This window comes from Actinia tenebrosa, unplaced genomic scaffold (assembly GCF_029948245.1).
Source record: "Actinia tenebrosa isolate PJP-AT-01 unplaced genomic scaffold, QUT_ActTen_1.0 PGA_scaffold5__44_contigs__length_20552954, whole genome shotgun sequence".
Classification (NCBI taxonomy): domain Eukaryota; kingdom Metazoa; phylum Cnidaria; class Anthozoa; order Actiniaria; family Actiniidae; genus Actinia; species Actinia tenebrosa.
Genome location: NW_028292582.1, coordinates 19,035,446 through 19,062,819, shown reverse-complemented (window position 1 = coordinate 19,062,819; position 27,374 = coordinate 19,035,446). Strand labels below are relative to the sequence as shown.

General features: G+C 36.8%; 3 protein-coding genes across 3 annotated transcripts; 1 reads left to right on the top strand and 2 right to left on the bottom strand.

Moving 5' to 3' along the window:
- Window positions 1-2,807: 2,807 nt before the first annotated feature.
- LOC116290703 (uncharacterized) lies at window positions 2,808-5,750 on the bottom strand. Its single transcript, XM_031697805.2, has 4 exons — window positions 5,522-5,750; window positions 4,982-5,030; window positions 3,925-3,994; window positions 2,808-3,285 (listed from the first exon to the last, which is right to left on the bottom strand). Exons 1-4 carry the CDS (start codon window positions 5,741-5,743, stop codon window positions 3,120-3,122), a joined length of 507 nt encoding a protein of 168 aa, XP_031553665.2. The 5' UTR covers window positions 5,744-5,750; the 3' UTR covers window positions 2,808-3,119.
- Window positions 5,751-12,524: 6,774 nt separating this feature from the next.
- LOC116290704 (testis-expressed protein 11-like) lies at window positions 12,525-23,070 on the top strand. Its single transcript, XM_089038138.1, has 32 exons — window positions 12,525-12,585; window positions 12,695-12,916; window positions 13,002-13,081; window positions 13,487-13,517; window positions 13,734-13,783; window positions 14,057-14,182; window positions 14,657-14,742; window positions 14,903-14,954; window positions 15,266-15,347; window positions 15,504-15,517; window positions 15,632-15,713; window positions 15,934-16,015; window positions 16,159-16,246; window positions 16,352-16,415; window positions 16,517-16,602; window positions 16,690-16,788; window positions 17,133-17,177; window positions 17,383-17,485; window positions 17,871-17,989; window positions 18,100-18,185; window positions 18,621-18,665; window positions 18,982-19,019; window positions 19,102-19,182; window positions 19,460-19,530; window positions 19,654-19,770; window positions 20,123-20,213; window positions 20,574-20,714; window positions 20,969-21,077; window positions 21,433-21,556; window positions 21,983-22,053; window positions 22,583-22,676; window positions 22,935-23,070. The coding sequence occupies exons 1-32, from the start codon at window positions 12,525-12,527 to the stop codon at window positions 23,004-23,006; spliced, it is 2,712 nt and encodes a 903-aa protein (XP_088894264.1). The 3' UTR covers window positions 23,007-23,070.
- Window positions 23,071-23,280: 210 nt separating this feature from the next.
- On the bottom strand, window positions 23,281-27,036 carry LOC116290705 (beta-1,4-N-acetylgalactosaminyltransferase 3-like). Its single transcript, XM_031697807.2, has 3 exons — window positions 25,691-27,036; window positions 24,624-25,140; window positions 23,281-24,152 (listed from the first exon to the last, which is right to left on the bottom strand). The coding sequence occupies exons 1-3, from the start codon at window positions 27,034-27,036 to the stop codon at window positions 23,817-23,819; spliced, it is 2,199 nt and encodes a 732-aa protein (XP_031553667.2). The 3' UTR covers window positions 23,281-23,816.
- Between the last annotated feature and the right edge of the window lie 338 nt (window positions 27,037-27,374).

Genomic DNA, 27,374 nt, shown 5'->3' with positions numbered 1-27,374 from the left:
AAAGTTAAGGTTTAAGAAAGAGACGTTGATTTATGGGAGATTTCATAGTATTTAGACTTAATAGTTATTACGAGTTCTGATCGTAGTGCAGTAAAAACAAGTTAAAAAATCAAAGTATATGGGCATGGTTATGGGTAAACTTTCTCCTATGCACCCTTCGTAGCATGTTCCCAATACACCTCATTCTGGAGCCGATGACAAAACAATAAATCCGGCTTACTGTCACGAAAATTGAAATTCATTGTATTGACTTCTCGTTTGAGGTGCTCTGTGAATTGTCGCAAGGGGTCTACTATACAATTAAAGAAACATACGTGAAAGTGTTTCACGAGTGCTGAAAAAGAAAGACGGTATAATTGACCACTTATGATGTAGTATATGTGTATTCTGGTGTAATATCGACTAGAAGTGAACAACAAAGACTCGAGTGGAAGAGCGCGATACCCGCACAACACTCTTACAATCAACACATGGCCATCTCAATAACCTAAGCTATTATTACTAGACCACGGTTTGAATTCTCTGAGAAGAGTCTATCTAAACAATACAACACTATAAGTGGTTCTTTTTGAGTTGTGTTTATCCTAGTTGAGCTACAGCTACTGTATTCATAGTAGACATAAAGATGGTATTGATGACCATCTTTTATAAACTTGTTTTGTTTCCTAGTTTTTCTTCGCGTGCGTGAATGTAATTGACATGTGCACGTTACGAGCGCGCTGACGCACCATGATAGCTCTTCTGCTGCATGTGCTGCGTTTATGTTACTCATTCGGTAACGACAATGACTGTTTTGTTAAAGACTAAGAAAGAACTTATGGATGTCAGTTATCAAGATTATTTTACCTCGATATGCTCAACAGAAAATTCTTCTAATGAGAAAAAAGAGAGAAGAGAAGAAAAGAAGAGAAAAGGGAGAAGAAGACAAGACATGAGTGGAGGAGAGAGGTGAGAAAAGAAAAAGGCAGAGGAGACGAGAGGCGAGGCGAGGTAATGGAAGGGAATGTTCTTTATAATTGAAATACTTTTCTCTAAGCCCGTGTACTTTTCGAGCCATTAATGGATTTAATGGTTGGATGCGGACACCTTGTAGATATTGGCCCTGTTTTTATGCACTCTCTCGATCTATTATATTGGCTTATTAACTCTTATTACCTTACGCTGTCATGCATCAATAACCAAGCTGGCCCATCCTATTCAAAGTTATAACTAAAGTGTACTGGTAAATACTGTGGGCCATGAAATGATGTTCAGTAAACGAGCTCCCTACGAATCTATTACGAAATATTTACGAATAACGATGGAACGGACGTCTTCATCTTCACCTTCATCGCTTATCTTTTAACGCTCGCTTTTATATTCAGTATGTTACTTTTGTTTTTCTTGTTTTTGTTTATGGGATCAATGAGAGCCGCTCCATTATCTTAGAGACAAAACCCCAAACGCTCAAAAACAAAAGAATTAAGGTTCTAGCAAATTTGCTTGATATTCGATCATTAAGAGCATAATGGGAGCATTCTACACAAGTTTGCCAAATAAAGTGATATGCGTTATAAGTCATTAGACATGTTGATTGGTGAGACCCTTGCGGGCTTATGACAAACTGGCTATCTTGGACATTTGACTTTTCAGCCGTGATTTACGAGTTTTCACTTAGCAGATTTTTATGTTTTGCAATGGAACAAAAAACAAGTTTTGATGGAATCTAGAAGGTAAACACAAAGTGCCTACTGGATCGGAATTCCTGTGTTCATAAGAGGGTGCAATAATGGAACTGTCTTTCAAATATAATAAAGTTTCTGAATGAGGTAAAAACATACAGGCATGGACTAAAGAGGGAGGGTCATATGCATGGAACAACAGCCCTACCCTTTTCTTTGTCTTATGGTATGATATTGAAATGACAACCGAAGGGACTTACACCTTTTTTTTTTTTAGCCTTGTCACTTTTGAATCGCTGACTTTCGAATAGTTTTTACGACTACCCTGAGTCAATCAAATATTGCCTTCAAACGCAGTTTTCGTTAAACACGTCTCCCTTTACTAGAGAATTCTTCGAAAAAATCGCAGAAAAAAGTGATTTGAGTATCTATGCTCAGCTTGGCAAAAGGAGCCGAATACTAGTCGTGATGACTTGGAAAAAATCGGAGTTCTTATGAAACTCGACAAAACATTTTCTGATTTGTTTAATAAGGTAGTCGTACCCGGGCTATTGAACTCTAAATAAAAGTTGAGTTATGTATCGTGGTGCCTGAAGACCCTGTTGCACGAGGCAATTATTATTGCAAGTTGCAAAAGTTGCAAAACAGATTGCGCATGTTACCACGTGCAATGCAACGTTGCAAGTTGCAGAAAAAATTAAACGCTACTTTTCGCAACGTTGCAAATTAAGTTACAGCGCGTAACATATATCCCGCAACCTGAAATGCAATCACTGTCGAAAATGACCAATCGGAGCAAAGCTTTTTCATATCCACGCTGACATTTCGGTATTATCGTAGACCAAGAAATCGTTGCAATGCAAGTTGCGATAAGAGTTGCGAGCGTCTGATATCTCACCTGCAACTTGCAATTCATTATTGCGTCAGCTTTGCATCGCATGTTGCAAGAAAAATTGTCTCGCGTAACAGGGCCTTAAGAATGCACAAATTTGCATGCCTATGCTGCGCAACACAAGGCCCTAAAATCTTGGAAAAATATTATCAAAATTCAGTTTTGCAGATCTACACGTTTTTTTGGTTGATACTAAGACATACATCCATTCTTGATTTTCACATGACGACGTCGTAGGCATCATGTTGGAAAACTAAGACAAAAGGAATTTTATTGAGTTTTCCAAAACAATTGCTATCTATTTTGTAATTTCCTTCTCTAGGGATTGATAGCAAAGCAAGAATAAGTGTCCATAATTGTTCAGAGTTCTGTATGGGCTACCCTCGTCCCCAGAACCCTCCCATACTTTGATATCGATGTGGCATGCTTGACGAACTGCCATTTAGTGGAACATGCGGACCCAGTAAGACTAACAAAATTCTGGGATTAATATCAATGAGCGCTTACTTGCGCCTTGAAGCATGCGCAATACATTTATGTCAAACCTGTACAGAATATTAGCCTTCCTACGACGCATATTCTTTTCTTCTCAAGGCGGCAGTTATTGCAGAATCAGCAGTTAACATTCTCACCAGAAAATCCATGGTTAGTTTTTCTTCGTCGTTTTGCACGGCTTCTTGAATTTCTTGAGATGTGAAACTCTCTTCTGAAGGATAGTTTTCAAGATGGTACCTATAAATTAAAAACACAAAAAAACATTTTCAGCAATGGTTTAATAGCTATCATGCTTTTGGCAATATAAAATAATACGAGTTATGTTTGTAAATATAATGAGGTCCATCCAGACCATGTAGCTTACACAAAAACCTTTAGCAATAGTTTGAACAGCTTTATTATTTTATGCCACACCATTGAAAATATGCCTAGGACGCAATGCCTGATGGGAAGGAACAGTGGAATACCACCGAAGATACAACGTCGTTCTTGCATTCTGATTGGCTGTATTTTAAATAATGTAGGATGAAAAGGGGGTAGGGATGGTGTTATGCCTGAGGTCTAACCAGGCCGGCTTGCCTGATCTTCTTGGGAAAAGGAAAAATGCCTTAAGTACGTTCATAAAGGATTGTTAGATGTCCTGCCCTTATTATCATAAGTCTGCCCAAGTCGACTTGGTATTCTAAATGATGGTTGAAACAAACCACCACACATTCCAGGTCGAAAGCTTATGACACTACCCCGAAATGAAAATGGACCTCGCTACAGAACTTGTTTTGATGACTTGCATTAATTCTGAATATCGCGAAGTTATAGTAGGATGTTGATAAAATGAGAATGATAATAATATGAATGAAGATCATTATGTTCGCTCACCAACGCAGTCTCCCAATAGCGTTCTCGTCGCCGTCAGATTGGGTTTTATCTGGCATGAGTTGGGATTCATCTGAAAAAACAGCACTCTTTCCTCTAAAATAAGTGTTTAAGGGGAAGGGGTGTAAGAATTTGTGCTACTTTTTTCTAAATTAGGAAAGGGGGAACAGTTTACTGCTTTGGAAATCTTAGGAGGGGAAGGGGATGAAAAGTTTCAAATGTTTTCTATTTTCTCGCCCATTACACGGTCTCTATACTAAAAATAAGTAAAGGGGTTGGTTAAGGTGACTGCCTACTTTTGGAAATTGATTTAGCTTTTTTTAAAACTACGATTTTCCGAATTGAAATTTAATGCTGATTCCAAATCTGGAAAGAAAAATAGCGTGTCCCGAGCTCGTTTTCGAGATAATCAGCATTTAATGGAAACCTACGCACGAGCTTTTGGAGTAAAAATTGCGCCACCGGAAGTGATTAGAAAAAAATTAAGATTAATAAGATAATAGTTATTTGCAGACTATATGATTGCACGAATGAAGGCTAGTCAATCATTCTACAATAATACATGGATATTTTCGACAACAAGACAAAGAGATACATTGATTTGTCATATTTTGTAGTTTCGGTGCTCTTAAAAAATCTCATAAAGTCGAACAAAAAACCCTATAAAAATCTATTTTTTCACGTGTTCCTGATTTAAACTTTTCCTAAAATGTTGATATAACCTAGATTTTTAGGAGTTTTTTCGAATGAGCTATCAAAAAATATAGAGTCCCGTGCAAAATTTGAGGGTTTTGCCCTGTTGAAGCTCAAAACGCGTATGGTTCTTCAATAAAATCTTGTAGATTTTTCAGCGGTTTTTGAGCGCGCGCACATCGTGGGCTCAAATCGAACGTTCAAAAGTAGGCAGCCACCTTAAGGGGAAGAGGAGTGGGAATTTGTGTGAAGTTTTCTACTATGGAAATGTAGGGAGGGGAAGGGGATGAAAATTTCAGCATTTTCTTGTCCATTCCATGGTGTCTATACTAAAAGACCATCTATGTTTGCAATTTCTATTACCTACCAGAATTTGCTTCTTCTGCATAACTTGATTGTGGCACTTCATGCATTGCCTACAAGTGACCAGGTGGCAAATACTCAAAAGAGGTTATTGATAATTCACTAAAGGATGACTAACCCCCAGCCATTTTCTGCTTACTTATATTATCTAAATCCTCTATTTAAAATCCTCCACCCTTTATGATTTACATTTCTTGTATGGGGGAGAGCTGGAGCATCAGAGGAGAGGGTCATCAGTAAAAATTTTAATTTTTGTGGAGGGTCAAACCTTTTTTATTTGTTGACTGAATAGGATGGTTATGAACACTTCTTACTGAGTGAAAGGAAGGGGCTACAACTATTTTAAAAAAACGTTTACTCAGCTTCCAGATCAGCTTTCAGCTCCCCCCCCCCCCCCCTTCCCCCCATAAAAAGCATACTTTCCCTAAGCATATGATTTTGTCAGACCATGACTTCTATTTAAGGCACCTTTACACTTGGGGTTCCTATGTTGTACAACCTACAGGTAGCCCAAGACAGAATAAAAATCAGTATTGACTCTTACCTCAGTTGTATTTATCGTTGGATCTGGAAGGTCAAAAGCCTGTTTGAATTGGTACTGCTGGTTTGTCAGTATCCTGTTTATGTTTTCCCTGAAAACTTCTATTTCTGTATGTACTTGTTGGCGTAATATTGTGTCTGTGAGAAACAGTAATAAAGTCAGGGAAGTGGCTCTCAAGGACAGAGCGGAAAAACCGGACGCATGCGCATTAGAGACTATTTTCATGAGCAATCCAATATGGCGGACGAAAGGGGGAAAAATCTGTCTCTTGGAAAATTGCTCTGAAAACGGACAAAAACGCAGCAATGACACTCAAAACTTTTCAAAACAACTCATAATTCGCCGGATCCCTTGATCTTGGTAGTTGTTTTGAAGCTTATTGTCGACTTGACGCCAAAATAATGAATTTTACGTCTTGATTGAGAAGGACTTCGATCGCATCTCCTAGTGTTCGATGACAAGTGGAAATTCTTAAAATATAAGGACAGACATGGATATATAAGCTTCATACTTCGGCAAAAGAACAATAAGTGAATGAACTTAAACATATCAAATAGCATCCGAAAAATTTTGAAACCATTTTTCAAACGAGGCATTTGAACTCGACGACACGTTGCTTTCGGCATCATCATCATCGACCTTTATAATCCAGCATTAAAAGTGCTAGACAGGGTCTGGACTTTGAGTAGCAGACGAGGATGGCATATGGGGCAGTTGCGAGGAGTGCGAGCAGGCATGCAGAGGACGTGGAAGAAATGCCTACAAGTCAGGGTTAGTGTGTTGTCGCCTTCGGTTCCGCTCTGCTAAATCACATGCTTTTTGTGAGTCGGTTCTCCTTCTCCCCAATCATATCCAAGTGGAAGACTTCTTTGGTCCACAGTAGCATCAAAGTAAGGTAAATAATATGGCTGTTAAAATTCATGTAAAATCAAACAATTTATCACAGTATACATAATTGTTTGTGTTCATCTGAGTTTGTAATTTAAATACTTAAACACAAATTCGTTTTACCTGGAATTTTTTTCTCCCTTGGTAGTTTTACTGTACCATCTCCACTGTTCCAAATATCCCTAAGCGGGTCAATGATGCACTCTGCAGCAAGGCAACAGAGAATAGTCCTTGTGCCTTTGTGTGAATGAATGAACTTAATTTACAAAAAAATAATACCTAAATTATAAAATATATATGGGTTCTGCTGAAACTAAAAAACTATCTTTGCTATCTTAGGTTTGGCCAAACAGCCCAGGAGCACATCTTACTGCAAACTTCTTTATTTCTTGTGTGTCATAAAGAGGATGGCCATTGTCATAATAATGCAAAGTCAGCTCTTAAAGAAATCGTCGGAACAGCTCCCTAAAGATTGGTGCTGTCACAAACATTTTTGATTTATTGAAACTGAAAGCTCAGTTGAGAAAATTCAATAAGGGTAAATATATGTATGTATATATATAGATAAAGCGATATGCAGAAATTCTGATCCAACCAAGTATGTAGTATATAACTAGGTAATAGGGGTAATGCATTATGGGTAATAGACCAGCGGGTTCAAAGCTAAGTACCCGGGTACCAAAGCGTTGGCTGGCCTACCGAGTGTGAACAGCGCTAAAGTCAAGAGGCTGGAACTTTGTGTTCATTTTTTAATACCTCTACACTATTAGGAAAAACTGTCATATTGTAAACGGTTTTATTGATGTAAAGTAAAACATTGGAAGTTTTGCAATGGTCGAGTTTAAAATCAGTTGTGAAATCGCTCTTCTTGGAAGTTTTGGTTGAAGTGAGCTCAATTCTGAATTTGTTCTTCGCTTACTTATATGTGCCCTTCTAAAACAATCAAACACTCCGAGGACAGCAAAACCAAAACAGTCGGTAATAGGACTTATGACAAAAGTGGTACAAAAATTGTTCATGAGCTACTCTGGATAGGATATTTTGCTTTATTCCTAGTCTACCATGTTATTGTTATTGAGCGTCAACTTAGTCAAATTTCAATTGATGAACAGGCTGAAAATAATTTCTAGATAAACGAAAGTTAATCTTACTTGAGAGAGGCATATTCTTCCACCTCACCTCTGATTACTTAGTGATTCTTTGTTGTTACTTTTTCTTTTGTTTCTCTCTCTCTCTCTCTCTTTTGGCTCAAGCTATTAAAAGCTTTGCATTTTATGCAAAATAGGTTCACTCACGAGATTGAAAGTTTGAATATTAATCATAATTGCATTAAAGCCGTTTGTATTAATTAAAATTACGTAAAATAAACAGCAGTTTATATTGAAAATAACGCCGACTGTCGAGTTATAGGCAGGGTGAAAATTCTTTTTCTGGTTGGAACAAGCGCAGTTTGTTTTGAAAGGTAACTTATCTTAAACAAAACGAGAGCCAACGCTTTGGTACTTTTAATCCCGCTTTGAATCCCGTGAGGCCATTACCCATAATGCACCCTGTGGGGATAACCAGAGGGTAAAAAACCCTCTTATTTTGCTGAAGGCTGATCAGACAATGTTGAAAATACCTTGTTTGGTATCCAAAGACAAAATGAAGAAATAAAAACCAGAAAAAGATAGAAGCTTAAATACATTTAAGGCAAATTTTAAACATTTTTTCATAAGTTGATACATTTTCTGTAAGACCAAAACTCTTCATGATCTGTACATGCAAAAATGACTTGAATAAACTGAATAATGAAAAAATGAATAAACTGATAATCAGTATTGTACAGATAAAAGCAGGTATAGTATAAATTCAATTAAGAAACCTTCCAATTTGGGACAGTTTTTTGATTGGTTACCCCCCAAAAACACAAGGCATTATGGGGATGTGAAAGTCAAGGATTGTTTAAACACAAAGGATCTTGGTCATTGGAGGGGGTCAAATCAACACAAATTCACTGAAAATAATAATTGTTCTAAAACCCGTATCAATCCACGAAGAGAAGTACAATAGCCAGCAAACGCTCAGAATATTTTAAGTACATATCATATCTCAAAACCAGGCCATTTTAGATTAAACTGTTTCGCTAGGAGCAAATTTTGTTGAATTTTCTATTGGATTTGGTGATTGTATCACCCACATAAAAGAGCAGTGACATCCTAGTGAAATAGGCCAATTGGAAAACCATTGTCAGGTTGGAAAGGTTGAGTGAAGCTAAGACTGAAGGGTGTTCTGGGTAGTCTATATCCTAGTTATTTGGAGCATGTTTGCATATACAGACATGTACACAAAGAGTAACAAAATTCTTTATTTGCTAACTTCAATTAGACTGTGTTCAAGAGCTGCAAACTTCAATATGCATAATATTAGCATCATTGATTGGTTACCCAGGACACCTTTCAGTCTTAGCTTAGATAATTTGACCGTTTCTGAACATGAACAATTTTTTCAATTTGGTGTACCAGTATGTAAGGTCAATAAATGTATGTATGTGAATATGCATAAACATGTAAAAATTTAAATTGCCTTTAACACTATATTCTCAGTATTGATTCTGCATAAGGTGGGCTCTTTAATGGCCAAAAATAATCATATAGTTTCAGTGGTGCATTTTTGGATATATAAAAATAGGAATGCTTTCCAAATATAATTTATCTGTACTAGTGATATTTATCCTGACATCACAGTTACTGGAATATGACAAGGATAGACCTTCATTACTAAGTTCAAGACATCACTCAACTATATAATTTTTTGGGTGAACAGCTTACCTCTATATCAATATACTGAGAATATTATCAGATTGCATAGGCATTTCTCTGATTTGTTGAAGGTAAGCCTAAAAGGGGGATTTAAGTTTTTATTTCCTGTTTATTTTATTTTTACATGAGAGCTTTTGCTTCATCATGCTGTTTTCTTGTTGAAACTCCCCTACTTGATGTGCCAAATGAACATTTGCCCTTAGAAGTGAGTGGTTGTGCTCTTCCTAGTTCCGTTATCCTCTCCTGCATCTCTTTTTATCTCTCTTTTCCTGTGTCTGATTTGTTTCCTTTATTTTGCTAATCAATTTCCAAATTAATTATTTTCAGTTATATAACAATGTTCATTGCAGGTTCTATAAAAACTGTTTGAGATTAAAAGTCTTTAGGTCAATATATTATAGAAATGGTTTTACTGTAAATAAGAAAAAGCTGTCTTACTTGAGAACTTCAATAAAAGTATAGCCCTTCAGTTTGTGTCTGTCTTTCTATTTTCTTATGTAATGGTGGTCAGGAACACATTGTCTAGACATGTTGCTGTTTTTTTACATAATTATAATAAGAAAGAAATATTAATGCTTTTCCCCATACCTTTCTCGTATTTCGTGGACAATACCAATCCATAGACGTGATGTGACTATTTTTATCGGCGTCACTCAGATGCCCAGAACATGTTTGTACCCCTTTTGGTTGGGCTTATCTCGTCAAACACTAATAGGCGTTGAGGGCAGGGACAAGTGAATCATTGCAGGTCTTTTCATGGACAAGATAACAACAGGTTTTGTTGTTTTTTTACGCTTCAAATGGTAAAAGAACACTGAAATAGAGTACTCGAAAGGACTATTAAAGGGCTTGAAAAAAGGCGGGAATTTTAATGTCTTCAAGATAAATGAGGACGAATGGTCCAAGAAAATTGATGTTTATCATTAATAAAAGAACATTTCACGCTCATCAAACTCAAAATACAGTAATTTAATATTATTGAAGGGCAATAAAACAAGTTTTCCAATGGCAATGCTTGGCAAAGCAGTGTAGGTAAACTTACGTTTATTCGGCCCACGTGTCGTGAGTTCAAATGCCTCGTTTGAAAAATGGTATCAAAATTTTTAGGATGCTTTTTGATATGTTTAAGTTCATTCACGTATTGTTCTTTTGTCGAAGTATGAAGCTTATATATCCATGTCCGTCCTTATATTTGAAGATTTTCCACTTGTCATCGAACACTAGGAGATGCGATCGAAGTCCTTCTGAATCAAGTCGTAGAATTCCTTATTTTGGCGTCAAGTCGACAAAAAGCTTCAAAAAAAACTACCAAGATCAAGGGCTCTGACGAATTATGAGTTGTTTTCTAAAGTTTTGAGTGTCATTGCTGCGTTTTTGTCCGTTTTCAGAGCAATTTTCCAAGAGACAGATTTTTACCGCCTCTCGTCCGCCATATTGGATTGCTCATGAAAATAGTCTCTAATGCGCATGCGTCCGGTTTTTCCGCTCTGTCGCTCTCAAGTGTATTCGTAATAAGAACCAAAAGGCACACAAAGTGAGAAGTGCATGTGTTGGGTTTCAAATATAAAATAAAGGTAATGACTGACTTTTAAAAAGGTTACTCATTATTGAGAGGTGAGTTAGGGTTGAGGTAATTCAACCCAACTTTTAATATATCTCACCCTCAGTCATTTATGTCACACACTTATAATAAACCCCTTTTCCTATTTTCCAATGTTTTTTCTCTATGAGTTTACTTCCCCCTTTATATATTTCCTTCCATAAATGTCTTTGACCCAACCCATTTCCACCCCTTTGACTTAGCAAATCCATAGCCTTCAAAATCCTTCTACTTACCAAATTGTTGAAAAACTGCAGAGGTGGCCTCGAGATCATCAGGAGTGCTTGAATAAGACATGTTGTCTTCATGTAGAAAATTTTGAATATAGGTACTTGCTTCTGGGAAGCTGTAAAAACCATCCTCATAGCTACAACAATAATGCAAAAGTCATTTTTTTATTGAAATGTCACAAAGAAATAGATTTGAAGAATTAAAGAAAAAAAATTTAGCTTATAAATTATTGTCACCAACATAAAATATTATTTCAAGGCTTTAATACCATTGTGATTTCTGTGCTGTTGGTCCTTCCTCTTTTAATGTGTTATATCCACATCTGTTATCATATGCTATCATGGATTCCTCATTGTGATACAAGTCAGACATATTTTCTACGTCTTCAGTGTTGTCCATATTTTAGTCAGCAAGAAGGCTTGAGCAAATCTCAGTCTAGGCACCCTCTTGGCCAGGAAAAACTCTCACCTCATCTATCTTTCTAATGCAATGGTTTCCCTTTTTTACTGTCTCAAAGTAGTCTGAACGAGAAGGGAAAATCTATCATTTTGGAGTTTTAAGACAATCTGTTTAACTTAGAATTATAAAAGGTAAGCTAAAAGTGTATCTATGGTTGACATTTAACTTAGTTTACGAAGTTCAACTCAAAAAGAGAGCAAAGAAAGCGACGTTTTAACGATAAAAAAGAACAAAAACATTTAAGCTTACCTTCTCATATTATTTTCTGAAATATTTTGAAATCATTTTGTGGCATTTTTAGGATATATTTGGTAAAAAATAGCTATCAAAAGTCTCATGAAAAATTATTTTACAATCACTCTTTTTGGAGATAAATGGACTGTTGTCCCTAACAATTAAAACGCACCTACAGACATCTTTACTTCCGGTTTTAGAGAAAAAGCTTTTAAAACCAGTTATTAAAAGAGGAAAAAAGTTCAGGAATGGAATTTCATTTTTATTTGTAACGTTTTGACTATTTCTAATAGTAAATATTTGTAAATTGTAAATTTATATCTATTTTAGCTGCCTTTTATTATTTGCTTTTACTTCCGGTTTATTTGGCGCCAAAATTAAGCGCGCGCGTGTCGGTATCAGTATAAAAACAAACAAAAACGCGCGAAATCCATTTTTCACGATATCATCTTAAAAAAACATTTTGTAAACTTGTCAGACATCTGTCAGATATTTGTTGCTTTTTCTTGATTAAATTCTATATTTTTATAGCTTTTCTATTTCAAGGTAAGTTTAACTTGTCATTCTCATGTGTAAAAGTTACTTTCTTCTGTTGTTTGCTTGATATTTTTTGTCTAAAACTTTCGTTCAAATTTTCGAAAAACCGAGGTTTGAAACAAAGGACTCAGGCTTGAAATCCTGTAAAAAAAGATTTAAAAAAAGTCGACAATGATTAAGAATGAGTTCTATTAACATTTATTTATGTACCTGTTATTTCAGTTTGTCTTTGAATCTTTGATTTCAACCAGCAATAATGGAATTTCCTAACAAGGCAGATAGCGAAGAAATATCGAAGAATATCAACAAGTTGCAAAGTTAGATTGAAGAACTGAAACAAGCATTTCTTATTCTATAATTGTATTTTTAAGTCACCTTATTTTTAGTTATTAAACCCTTAAAAACTCTCAACTATTTTTTCGACAGCACTGGTAAAGGAGCTCGGTCAAAATCAGCAAAATCCTGGTCGTTCTTCAGAGCTTGCTGACCGAATAGCCAGCCTCGTACAAGACATCAATGGCTTGAATTTTGAAGGAAAAGAGCACAATTCATTGTTAATTCAAATCCATACTTGTGCCGTCACATTATGGAATCTGGCTGTTGCGATGAAAGCTGCCGGTAAAAACAGCAAGACTGTGAATGCAAGACGTAAGTTCATTATTGATGTTTAACAACAGAAATATATCTTGAAAACCTCAAACGTTGTTGAAATTATTTTTTCTTGTTTATTTAGTGAGACATGCAGCTTGTAACTTATCCTTTTTGGCTAACGCATGTGACACAACTGAACACACTTATCGCAAACAATTAGTGGTAAGCAAGACGTGGAAACATTTCATTTGTCTCACGATAGAGGGTCATTTGAAGAAGGTCCTTCTACACTATTGAAATGACCCTCAACGTAAGACATGAATAAGTATCAATTATTATAATATTATTCGTCCAAACTTTAGCGTTCAAGTTTTGAGACTCTTTTTCTAATTTCCCTCCATCAAAAACAATTGGTTTGAAAATCTATCGACAGGGCGTATCCAGGGGTCTTTTGACCCTCTTCCTAATACCGTCAGGGTTATTTATACGCGCATGTGTTTCTGTTTGGAGGAAGGGTTTTTTTCGTTTGAATTAGTGGGGAGTAGCCCCCATAGAAATCCTTGATATGCTGCTGAGGAGTTAATTTTATTAGGATTTAATAAAATTATTTTTACGAACATAAATTAGATGGCAGCAAAGACAGGCAAAGCATGGCTTGGTGAGTACAAGAAAGTCAGTAACTCACATTGATGTTATAAAATCACGATGATTGATTGTTTTGTTTATCTAATAAAGTTAAGAAAAGGATTTAATACTGAATTGGCTTCTTTACATCTTAGTGTACATTGCATGCTAAACCAAAATAGATGCCTTTGAAATTCAATAAAGTGCACCTCATTTTTCTGTTCAACAAATTATATTTTAATGTTTTCAGAGTGTGAAGATTATTCAATGGCTGAGAATTCCCTCCAGCTGGCTACAGAGGTGCGAATCTCGATTATGATTCTCTACTAGCCACTAAACACAACTAAATGTAATGAAAAACAATTTTTTTTATTCGCATGGTCCCAAACATATATTGGCCGACGGGCCCACCCTAACGAAGGACAAGAGGAGAGTATTGGGGGCAAAGAACCCTAACAATTAACCCTAACAAATCAAACATACATTAAGAATTAAGTTCAAAAAGATCGTTTCTGTTTTGAAGTGTGAATCATATGTAACAAAAAGTAAGTCATATTCCACTTATGTTACCAGTGTTGGAACAGCCTTAACGACATATGGTCAAAACCGGGACAAGAAAACATTACGTCAGACCAAGAAAGGCAACGACTTGAAAGTGAACAATACATGTTCAGTGTCCACTGCTATCGAGCTGAAGCGGTATGTTAAAATCTACAGCTTTGATAGATTATAAGCCAAGTGGCGAAAATGAAATGCAAATTCCACCCCAAGAAAACTAAAAGGTGTACTTTTTGATTTTGTGTATCAAGGTTTTTCACATGTCACAGGATGCCAAAGCTCATATTTATGTAAACCAGGCAAAGGAAATGTTGCATCGGCTTACAAAAGAGGTATCTTGTATTTCTATCAGTTAACAAGTGTTCGTAAAAAGGCACTATCACGGCCGCTATTTGTTTGTCTTGTTTTCGCTCGAAAACAAAGCGCACATTCAGTATGTTTGCTCCAATGATACTAATGATAATGAAAAAAGAATACGAAAAGCTTCAGCCAGTGGGATACAGCTCCACTTATGAACCCACCGGCTTTCCACCATTTTCTTCCAGATATGTACGTTTATCCTGTTTTCGAATTCAATGACTATATCTTTATCATAACAACTCATATTTGTTTCAGAATGCAAGGTTGGCCATTTTGTGCTATAACTTTGGCGTCAGCACTTATCACGGCAGGGAATACAGAAATTCCATTGAATGGCTAAAGTAAGTACGCTATTCATAGATCACTTGATTCAACAGAAACCACACGACTGATGGTGTTTAGTTTCCGCTCCGCACAATCAGCCAGATGAGCTTTTTGGCATCACATAGCATTTGCGCATAATTTCCGAACGTCGGTATTCGATTTTTATTCCTTTTTCAGAGAAAGTTATGAGTTTGGAAAGGGGAAAAAGCCGGTGGGGAACAAAAAACAGGTAACTGCATGATGACATTCAGTGATAGACCCTTGTGAGCCATTTTGTATTATACATATAGAGCATGACCATGTTACGTCATATGCGCCATGTTGGTTGACAATACTCAAAGCATTCCAGCATTCTCTTGTTTGATCAAGCAAGATGGCGGTTGTTTCATTGTTATTCATATCAAGGGATTTTGAGTCACATGGTTGCACACACTGAAATAGTTATAGTAAAAGAGGTAGAAAAGAACCTATGCTCTCAGAGTACAAGAATAAATCACTCGAGACTAGCGGAGATCTTGATGTGCATTGTTTTTTGAGTAGGCTATCACGTTAAGACTAATGGCTCGTGTGTACCTTGATTGGGACAAGAAAGAACACCTACAGAAAGCTCTAAATGCGGTTGGTAAGTATACCTGACATAAAAAATCTCCTCTAGAATAGAGGAAAAGAAAAGGCGCGCGCGAGAGAGAGACGTTTTAGTTTAATGTAATTTTACCTTTTTTACAACTATTTTTAACATTTATGTTACTTCATGTTCTTTCACTCTTTTTCTTTTCAGGTCTCGCAAACTCGGTAAGTATGCGACTCAAAACCAGAGGGGATTAGAAGACAACACTTTTAATTTTCATATTTTCTAGGAGATAAATTTCGTTATCTTAATTTTATCTCATATCTCACCTGTTTTAGGAGTATCCACACCCTGCAGGGCACTATCTGAAGATCGAGCTACTAATGATAGGAGAAACGCCTACATCTTCATTACAGCCAGGTACTAACGAGCAAAGTGCTGGCATACCTAAAACTGAAAGTAACATATCACTATTAGAAGAACAGACTTGATTTACTTACAGTTAATCAAAATTTAGAAGCATTCATACCCTGATGTTTTCGTTTCCATCGCTCTACTTATGTGATAAGTCTAGTTGTGCTCATTAGAACGATCGTTTCTCTTTATTAACCCAAGATGGTTTATATTCATAAATCAACAGTTCTCGAAGAGGCGTTGCGTCACCCAGACTTGAACGTTCAAATGGGCTTAAACATTGTTCAGCTTGCCAACCAGTACAAAAGGTGAAGATAACATGAACGTTAGCGTTTGATTCATTATCCAGAATACTATTAGACTAAGCTCTGTAAAATCATTGTTTGGCGAGGGTAGCACTTAATAGCCAGTGGCTATCACATGAGTGGCTCTCATTCTATCATACTTGCAGGACAGAAACTGCTTTTGATTGCCTAAGGATGCTTGCCAGTAGATTTCAGAACTCACCTGACTTGGCTAAAATACAACTTGCGCACCTGGTAAGACAGTTTTAATATGATTTTCTGGGGTTTGCGTATTTTGGCATCACCTTTTGATGCTAAGTTTAAATAAATTACTAAATATTGTTTTATGTGGATAATCAGGAGCTGCTTCTTAGCAACAAACAGACTCAAGAAGCTAAAGAACTAGTCGAAGATTGCATAACAGGTAGTAATGAAAAAAAACAAAAAACAAAGAAAGATGAATCAACTCCGCAATATCTTTTGATTCTATGAAATAAAACTTGCGAATGTGAAACTTTTCTTTAGGCCACAACACAGGAAGACCACTAGATGCTGAGATGCGCAAGATGTTCCACATTCATTTATGGGAACAGGCAGCTACTATGTACGATGTAAGTAATGCAATCTAGTAGGTGAATAGAAGAACGTCTAACAAAAGTTCCTATATCGTCATCAATTTTTCTTTTACTTCTTAATAGAGTAAACAATACCAAGAAGCCTTGGCATGGTATAACTATTCTCAGAGTTTATTCACTTCAGAAGAGATGGAGGGCAACAAGAATCTGGCAAAATTACTGGTACGTATTGATTGCAGAGACTGATTTATTGTGGTAATATCTACTAGTGTTTTTATTCAACAATAGTGAATCTGGGAAACCTGTGTTCTTGTCGTTAATCCTGTATATAGTTGAAAACCTGCAGACCTTCATTGGGTCGAAGTAAAAGCCTAGATATTTGATGGAGGGTGGATACTTTAAAACGGGTCAATCCCTTTTGACAGTGATATAATCAAGCTCAATTTTTGGAGCCGTGTCTCTCGTTTGTATTGTAGGCGTCACAATGGGTGCACACTTGTTGGCCGTTCTCAAGTATAATTGAAAAATTATTAAATGTATTATGTCACATAACATTATATCTACAGAGAAACAAGTGTTCATGTCTCATTATGCTTGGAGATTACGTCAAGGTAAATATCATCATTGCATGACTCTAGCGTTGCTTACAAATAGAGTAAATGTCATACGTGTAAAAAAAGTTTGGCAGGCGGCACGGTCACGGTTTACCAGGTCTTACTGGTCATTGTTGCATAAGATGGGGTGCTAGAAAGAAGTTTCGAGCAATGTCATCAAAAACCTTGAGCCTAAGTTGAAGTATTGCCCATCCGTTTTTAGGCCAAAGAAGCGGCAGTAGAGGCGCATCGCATCGAACCTGAGTCACCAATCACGCATTTCTTCCAGTTCAAAATCGCATTACTGCAAGGAGAGGACGAAAAAGGTAAGAATGTTTTATCTTGTTTGGCTACTTTAAAAGCCTAATCAGTTCTTTAGTAAATTGTGAGATTCTCTCATGACCTTTCATTGTTGCAACGGCTCTTCTTTAAGAACTGTCCATCGATTTGACTTGCAATGTAAAACGATATTGCAACTACTAGAATCCTTTGCGCAATTCTGTTCGCTACATTATTTTTACCACCATTTGTTTCATTATTAGTTTAGTTTAACAAATACAATTATGATGCAATGATAAGAATGAGAATATTTGCAAAGCATTCTGGTAGTTCTAGTAAAGAATATGCAGTCAATGTGCAAATGGTCTATAATTATCTCTATTAATAAATGCTCTAGCATTTGATTTACGCTACTGATTTCCTGTATTTCAGCTATCCAAGCCATTTCCAAAATGAAAGAAGTAGCTCCTCAGTCTCAGAATAGTGACGTCATGACTGAATCTGATGATACGCACGCACTCATTTGCCTTGCGGCTCAATTATCTTTGGAGGTGAGTTTCCGTACTTAGGCATCATTTATTATGCATCCAATAAAAAAATAGGACATTTCTAAACCAGTGCAATATATTGATTATTTTGTTCTGTTAAAAAACAAACAAAGCAAAACAACCGTGACGTGGCAGTTCGAGCTCTGGAAAGCCTGATACAGACGTCATCAAGTACAAAACAGGTCATCACTTCGATACGGTAGGAAGGATTTGAGAGAAGAAATCAATGGTTAAAATATATTCAGAAGGAAGGTTTTTCTTACAAGTAGCAATATAAAAAAATGTTGCCACAGATTGTTTCTCGGACTGAGAGAAAGCGAGAATGGAAGAAAAAATATCTATGTTATATTTAACTGAAGATAATTTCCAGTAGAAACTCCCATAAAGTGAGGTGCATGCGCACTATAAAGAAAGTGACTGAAAAATCTGACGAATTCGTAGGCGAGCTGTAGCCAATCCAAATTTAACCTAACAGTCACTATCGCAGTGTAATTGAAGGATTCAAGAAAATGGAAAGCCATTAATGCAACGAAATTCATTAGTGTACATTTCCGACTCATACGGAACTGAGCGCTGTATACTAAGTGCTTTTTAGCTTTGTGCTAAACGTGGAAAATCTTCTTTTCCATTATAGGTGTCTCATTCGCCTGAGGCTGACGTTATGCGAGAATGAGAAAAGGTAAGCACTCAGAGATGATTGTATTATCAAGCGGGTATTTTTTCCCCTTCAGGCGTAGTATTTTCCCTCCTAACACCGCAATTTCTGCTCAATGTCATTTCAGTAGTGTTTTTACTTCCTTTCACTGTCTTGAGAACTATCGGCTTACAATACAGTGTATTGATAGAGAAACATATCCAAAGATATTTGAATGGAAAAAAGTACATAAAAACAAAAATACACGATTCCTTATTTCATAAAATTTGTAAAGTAATCCGATGCGTAAGCAATCCCTACTAACAAATTGCTATTTGTATGTTTGATTATATTAATGTAGGAGAGATCTCAGCTCTATCCTTTTCTACTTAAAAACAGGTAATGTACACACAGACAATCGTTATTTAAGTTCTATTTTTTAGCCATATTCCATCCCTTCACTTATTCTTTTTAATTTCAGCATTGGAGCGCGTAAATCAAATGTCACTTTATGGCGACACTGCTCAAGTGCAAGCAGAAGCAACCTGGTTTATGAAAATTGGTAATACCATCATCAATCAATTAAAGTTTTAACTTTGGGTTTACGAGTCTCACAGTCTGCATAAAGAATATTTCATTTTTTGCAGTCGTGTCTCAACACAGGTTATAAAACCAATATTATCATCAAAAAAAAAAAAAAAAAAAAAAAAAAACAACGATAACACAAAAATAAAAATAAAAAAGGAGGGAAGGCAACGACTGTTAATTATATGAATGAAATTTGGTTTCCCTTCAACAAAAAAAACTTCTTAGTTGTATAATTTTGTTACTTCAAATAGCTTGGAACATGGCATTAGAAAGTTCAGAAGCCAGTCAAGAGATGCGTGAATTTTTCACGATTTGTCACAAGGTGCGTCAGTAACTCTTCGCAAGAGGTTGCAGCAAACAACGACATACTACTCAAGGGAATGGTATGAACCTAGCTTGGTCTATTGGTTTGATTGTCATGCGAATTTCATCTTATTCGTTTTAGTTTGCTGATCTTTGTCCAGTCGATGGAACCAACATGACAAGACAGAAGAACTGTCTATTAATGGCAGCAGCTGCGTCCTTACAAATTGCCAAGGAAATTCCAGAGGACGAGGAAAAGGTAACCGTATTAAACTGAGGCCATAATGCAGAGGCTTAAAAAAGAAGATTCATTCAATGGCAGGGTTGAGAGAGATTCAATCCCCATCATCCTGCCCTACGAAAAGAGTACCACTTTGGACACAAAATGAAAAACTTTGCTCCTGATACTAGTTCTTAGAAATCTGATTTGGTTATAAAGTATTTAATCGTTTGAACGCATTTTACTATTTCACTACTATTTTACTATTTTACTACCTTATCACTTTGCTACCTATATTTAAAATCTATTTTTACTTCAAATCCATAAACACTATTCCAAAACAAAAAATATTCCCTACAGCCTACTGATAGCAACTTTTGTTTCTATTCAGAAAAATGTGCTCAAACAGGCTTTAACACACATACAGGCCTGTCGTGATCTTTGTAGACGAATCAACGCCGGGAGACAGGTATCAGGGCGTGGTAAGGACAGCCATCATAAACGTACCTGGGTTAGTTACTTCTATGGGCCATACGGCAGCCATATTGGCTTGGTAACCTCGCATTTAAGTTCTTTAGAGTGAATGAATGAAAAAATGTTCATGAACCAAGGTTTTTATTTATAGACGTATCATAGTTAGAGGCAGTCACTTTCATGGGTCATTATCATACGGCAGCCATGATGCTGGGTAGCCTTACATTCAAGCTTCACAAAGAATCATAAACCAATTTTTTTCTCTCTTGGACATACGATAAATGTACCCCGCGCGAGGTCCCATTAGTCTGGAAATCATGTTTATGTTCTCCTTTCTTTAACGTTCATTGTTTATGGTACACTTACAGATGATATCGCCATCTTGTTGACACTCTATGAATTCGAAGCGAAGGCAAAACTGGGAGAAAGTGACGCTAGTCTGGAGTCATGCCTTCAGAAGGCAATAGCACTACCATATTGTGAAGCCAAGACGTTCGAAACTTTAGCAGGTAATTTGCCAGGTTTTGATGCATCCATTCTGATATAAGCATAGGTGCGCAGGCAACCAGTGAGACTTCCATATATTCACTACTTCACTATCATTTTCCTTCCTTTTGTAATAAAATATAATTTCCTTAGCTAGTTAAGACCCGTTTGAAAAGGAGTACTGCAGAATTTTAGAATTGTTATAGCAATCGTGTTCATCGAATTTAAATTCCTTGTGGATTGCTCTGCTAACATAGTTTCTCTTTTCGCATTGTAGCACTAGCAGTCGAACCGCCTGCCTTCTATAAAGACATCAGTATGAAGTCACTTCGCCTTGCGGTGAAGAAGCACAAGACTTCAAACAGTGTAGACTTCAACAAACTGAGGTAGAGTCTCGTTTTCAATGTATTAACAATATGTGAACGTATTATGACACCCTACCTAGTTAATTTATGGTAAAGCCAACCATGACAGAGACACAGGCAGCCCAAGCAACACCCTTGAGTACTTGGTTATTGTAGTGAATGCATGGGCGTAATGTGTCGAAAAATACGTAAAATTAAAAAGAAGATTGCTTGGGCTACCTGTGCCAGAGATCGCTTAGCATTGCGCCGCATATAATAGAGCAAAGAGCCCAATCAGTTTTTCTCAATCGTTATGATAATCAATAATTCAACTATTAGATTTAAACCAGTTGCGCCTATTGAGTCTGATGTTTCATATGTCTTTTTCTATGTTTAGTAAGGTTTATCACAGTCTCATTGAGATGTCTCTAAACGCTGGTAGCAGTAGTGACGCCAACAGTAAAGAGGAGGCCTGGGGTATCTATCAGGAGATACTAGAATGTATAGATGACAATGAAAAGGTCAGAATGCAATAACAAATGGTCTAGTATCTATTTAATGAGTGAATATCACATGTGTATGAGTCTAATATGTGCAATTCTCAGTCACCGAGATAAACTAGATCTTATTCAACCTAAAAGTCTAATGCATTTAAGGCTGGAAGGCTTAATGCCTAACATGTTTTGCAACCCAATTGATAAGGAAGCCGATAGATCGAACTTAGAATTTAGAAGTTGATTTTTGTTTAGGGAGGAAAAGAATTAGTAGTCTATCATCCCAACAACTTCAAATCATTTGCCGAACATCATCCACGATAAAGTTAACTCAGTTCTACATAGTGTATAATCTCTTGCTAACAGTTTGCAATCTTGACAATTATGCGGTTTACCTTTTAACGTGATTCCTTTTCAATGTTAAAAGAAAACTTTTCAATCGACTGGTTTCAGGCAACCTACCCGGAAATGGAAGCTATATGGCTGATGACAAAAGCATGGAACTGCGGGATTCATCTATTTAGGTACTTGATTCCACGAAACGCGTTGTTATAAAATAAACATCCATTTGCCAGAAAACTACGTTACGTCCTCACGGTAATTTTGGTGGTATTCAAAAAAAAGATTGCTACTTAACCTCCTCCACCTGGTGTGGAGTGAGTAGAAATAAGGTCACTGCAAAACTTAAGTGCAATGAAGCTTGCGAAATTTGACCAGGAAAAGATAAAAACATGTCCGCCATTCCAATAAAAATAAAGAACTAATTAATGCGCCACTGTTATCAACGGCTCATCAGCAACGTTTTTTTTTTCTTTTCATTTGGTGGCCTAAGAATCCATAATTTCAAAAGGAAAAGTGACGCATCAGTTTTGCAAAAGTTTTTGGATTTTGATTGACTTTTTTCTCAGATCAGCTGTCTTTGTTTATACCACCAATATGGCCACCATGTATGTCTTTGTCATTTTAAATTTCTTTGGGATGTTCGCAAACCATCAGTCTTTTCTCAGCCTGTTCTCATGTAAACACCTATTCATTTCTCTTATCATAATATAGCTCTGGTCGGCTCAAAGCTGCCGAGAAGTGGTGCGCAACAGCTATGCGACTATTGCAGCAGTTGAATGGCTTTAAAAACAACTACGAATCTAAGGTGATTACAATCATTTAGACCTTCCTTGATACTAGTGTAATAGTAGATCTATATAGCCTTGCATTGACTTTGATCGGCCAAGAGGTTGTTTCAAGGTTCGATAAAATTTCATCATCAAGTCTTTATTGAGCTAGTAAAGTCTGTACGGCATCGCATAATTTAGTCATCGTAGATAATAACTTGTCAGCGATTCTTTTAAAGCTATGACATACTTATATTAGTTGAAGTATTTTACTACTTTTATCTGATTATTTGTAGATGACAGGTGTTTACTCCGAAATCTTAGACCGCATTGAGAGAGCCTCAGTACAAGCTGTAGTCGAGGAATAGAGACGAATAACAACTTAAAACTTGGTATACTTTTCTTAAAATTCTCACTGGCTTGAGTAATTTAATTCTTATATACATACTTTAAAATTTCTCGTCGTCCAGGCTTACCATTACCAGATTGTAAAGTATTTTACCCTCTCAAAACAAAGTTTGTTCATTCCTCACTAACTCACGTCTTTTTCTGTAATGTGAGTTACTGTCAACCTGTGCGCAGAATTAACGTTAAAGTTGGTATGAAAGATGCGCAAATAATAAAATATAAATGTAATGCTGGTATCGGGTATCTTTTTCCTTATTTGATTAAATGCCTCATCTGAGGTTCTCTTTCAAGTGGAAAATGGATCATAATGTTTTCCTACGGGATCCGATCGTATATTTTCTCGTGTATTAGTTGTTGTGTTCGATGAATATATGTGTCTTCATGATTTGAAAACGGTACCACCAACGGTACCAACTGTACCAACGGTACCATTGGTAAGCCCTGAAACAGGGGGATGTAAGGTTTGATGTCTTATGAATATTTATGTTTACCAAAGGGTGACCAGTTCTAATATGAACACGCAAGCTTTACCAAAGGGTGACCAATTGAACTGATTGACGCGTGCATCTGAATTTTGATGACTTTGATAATGAATTCGTGAATCTTTCATATTAATTACTTTCACCAACTGTACCGATGGTAAACCAGCTTTTACCATCCGTATCAGTTCGTGTATTCTGGACATGTATGTTTCCTTTTGAATATCCTAGTCACCAGTTCACGTGCCTTTTTTTTTAGAATGATGGAAATATCCCATCCAAGGTTCACGTTCAAGTCGAAAATGGATCCTTTTCCTTTTTAATATCCTCGTCACCAGTCCACATGCCTTTTTTAGAATGATGGAAGTGAAACATCTTGAATTCTCGCACGCGTTCGTACTCCATACCAGCCCCCACGACCCTCTCCATTATATCCCAGTCTTCTCCACCCCATTTGTTTTTAAACTTCTCTTCGTCTAGACCACCAATTCGATCCCAATCTGACTTGTACATGGCTATCAGGCCATACCCTTGTTGTTCCCAGAAACCATTAGGATCCACTGGGGAGTGGCCGGGGCTTAGTCTGATGATGACTGGAGAGTAGACGCTTCTTCCCTCGAAACAATGCTACCAGAATAAAGAAAAAGTCATTATAGTAACGTTAAATCATAGGCAGCCCAAACTCTACCAAGAATGACAAGTTATTGTTAAAGAAGGGTGGTATGATAGGGGGTATGTCCACAATAAACTAATAATAAGTTACTTCGTGTAGATCATAACATTTTTTCCAAAAGTGTTCCTAAGTTACCATACGCATGTATGACAAGAGAAATAAATTGTTGTCAATCACTTTGATAAACTAAAGGATACAACATTACAGAGATCAGCACTTAGGCAAGTAGGTCAGGTTCGTACTTATATTGACCCATTTATCTCGCTTGAATGTCAAAGTCAATTGAAACCAAAGCTACTTACATTTTTTTTCCTTCTTTTTTTATCAAAATTAATTAATTTATTTATTCAACATGCAGCTTATATATATCTTTAAAGTTTGTCAATAAAGTTCTATTTTCACTTTTTTTTATACAATAGCCCTACCTTTCTAACTTCGTCGAATATGGTATTCGGTATCTCCAAATGCAAGTCCAAAGTAAATACAATAGTATGAGGATCTTTAACCATTCTAACTGCTGCGTTCATCGACTGACAACGAGAATACGTCCCTGGTTGTCTGATGATCATGTGAGGGGGCAACTGACGCGATTTCATTTCTTCATCTAAGTCAATATCATTGCTTTCGTAATCAAACACGATCAGACTGGCATTCTTTTCACCGGTACTGACATAGATTTCTTCCAGATTGTCTAAAAAATGCCGCATCCAAACGCCTTGATTTCGTATGCTCATTATGATAGCTATCTTAGCTTGTCGTTGCCATTGGAGATTTCCTGGGTAGTACAGAGCTTTAGAGGTTAAGTTCTTGTAGATGTACTCGGAAATGACACAGGTGGATTTGTTGCTGTGGTTTGTAACGTTGACTTCGACAAGATATCTTGCTCCTTTGTCATTATCTTCCTTTTTTTCGACTTTTATGATATTGTTTACCTTGTACACTCTGAAACATGGAAGTTTATAATGGTTAAGACAGTTGTGTAGCAGTTTTCTACTGCTCTTTCGTGGATCCCCCAAACCCAAGCTTAATTGGTTACTATAAGTAGACGTCACTTCCGGTAATATCGTGTTTGAGGGAAACTAACAATTGAAGTAAGCAATTCATTTATATTAATTCCGTCGAACACGTTGGGCTTGGTGTGCATGCAGTCACTCGACCTAGAAACTAGTGATTTAAAGCCCCTTAGGCAGATATTGAAATGGAAATTAGGAGAATTTTCCAAACTGATATACACCTAATTCAAAAAAGGGCGTCGAAGCCAAAAGAGACTAGGCGATAGGCGTATATTAATATAGTATATGACAAGGATGTGACTGAAGTTAAGATAAGACTTGTAGGCGTAGACAGCATTTCTAAGGGAAGGGAGGGGGAAGGAAAGCGGGGTCTGGGTCCGATCCGGTCCCTTTAGGTTTTGAACCTTTTCATTGGTCTGGGTGGCCAAATAATGCCAAAGGAGGGTTATCCCCATGTCCACGCCCCTTAGTCAACTTACCCGGGATATTTCTTCTCTACTTTATTCATGTACTCTTTCACTATGCTATCAGCCTCTTTGTACTCCAATGGATAGTCCTTATAGAATTGTAGTCCGGAGACTTTTGGATAGACAATCCATGGATAACAGTAGGTAGGTACGCGATATTTACGTATGAAGTACCATTGTCCTGCTGGTAACGGTCCTGCTCGGTTTAGATATCCAGGTCTATAGGGACAGACAGGCAAAGCATCCTCTAGCTGTTTATGCTCGATATAACTGGGCCTATCTATGGTGAGAGTCTTTCCTGTCCTAAGGTGGTGGTGTTCAGCCAACCCAGTACATGCCTCACTTCCAATTATACCACTTCCAATTCGCACGGATGCGTTTAAAGACCCGTTATTAACCAATGTTGTACTTCTATAATCAATAATTGTGAAATTAGTAGCCTCAGGCTGGAGCCAAGCAACTTGTAGAATATCATTAGCACCGCTCTGCATATGCAGAACCTCAAGATAATACTTTTTCCCCTTTTCTAAATACATGGGTTTTGATTTCTGCAAGGGGTATTTATCAAATTCTCCTGCGCTTGTCCAAACGAGGTCGTCACCCTTCTCCTCTACAGAGCATATCTTGACTGCATCTTGCCGCTTGCTACACTCCTCACGTAGCCAGACTTCTGAGTTATCATCTGATGCCACTGCAAATGTGTGCATGCCTGAAACCGAGGGATGCAGATAACCGAATATTTGCTGAGCAAAATAATTTTCCTTCCGTTGTACTTCCAACTTAGCTATAATAGATATTTCGCTTGGACCCTTGGGAAATAACGGATGGTTGCAGAGCGCCTTTAGATTGGGTAAGGCAATCCCGCGCCAAAAATGAATTTGAAGACCTCTACCTTTCGGGACGTCGGAGTTTTCCTGCGGGATTTCGTTGTTCGTGTTCACCAGCTTTATCTTTCGTAAATGATCTTCATCTCTTATATTACCATTTTTATGGGATTTAATATCGGAGAATAAATAATCTGTTTGATTATTTACTGAAACATTTACTAAACCATCATTCGGATTAATCAAAATCTTCGTATCTTCACTACTTTTCCTTAGCTCCTCCTTCAAGCCGCTCCCGGAATTTCGCTCTCGACTTTCTTCAGCTTTTTTCATGCCGTCTTCTCCTTCTTGAAAATCTTCGAAACTTTTGTTTGTATTTCCAAAGAGTTCACTAAAATTGTTGTATAATTCGAAATCTCTTGATTGCCACCAATACTTCTTGTGAAAAACAATCGATAACGTAAAATACAGAGACAAGGCTGCCAGAACGATTAACGACAGTTTTTGTAATTTTCTTCGAGTTAATATCCCCATCATGAAAGAAAAAATCTTACTATCAAAGAAGACAGACTTTGTGTTAAAGGACAATGATCGTTAGACAGTAATCAAACGAAGAAGTAAATAATTATTTTAATGGACAGACAGTCTATAGGTTTTCCTGCTAATTGATTGGATGAGGGCAGGGACCAATTGAAAGCTAATGTTGATCTATTACACGTTGTTGCGTTCTAATGAAAAAACCTTTGAAACCATAGCAACAAATTGAGCATATACATGAGCACTACAATAATTAGTTTATCAAAAAAAAAAGTCGGCCAAAATTGCATTTTAACAAAACAAAATTTTTTGTCAAATTTCTAAAAAGTTATATA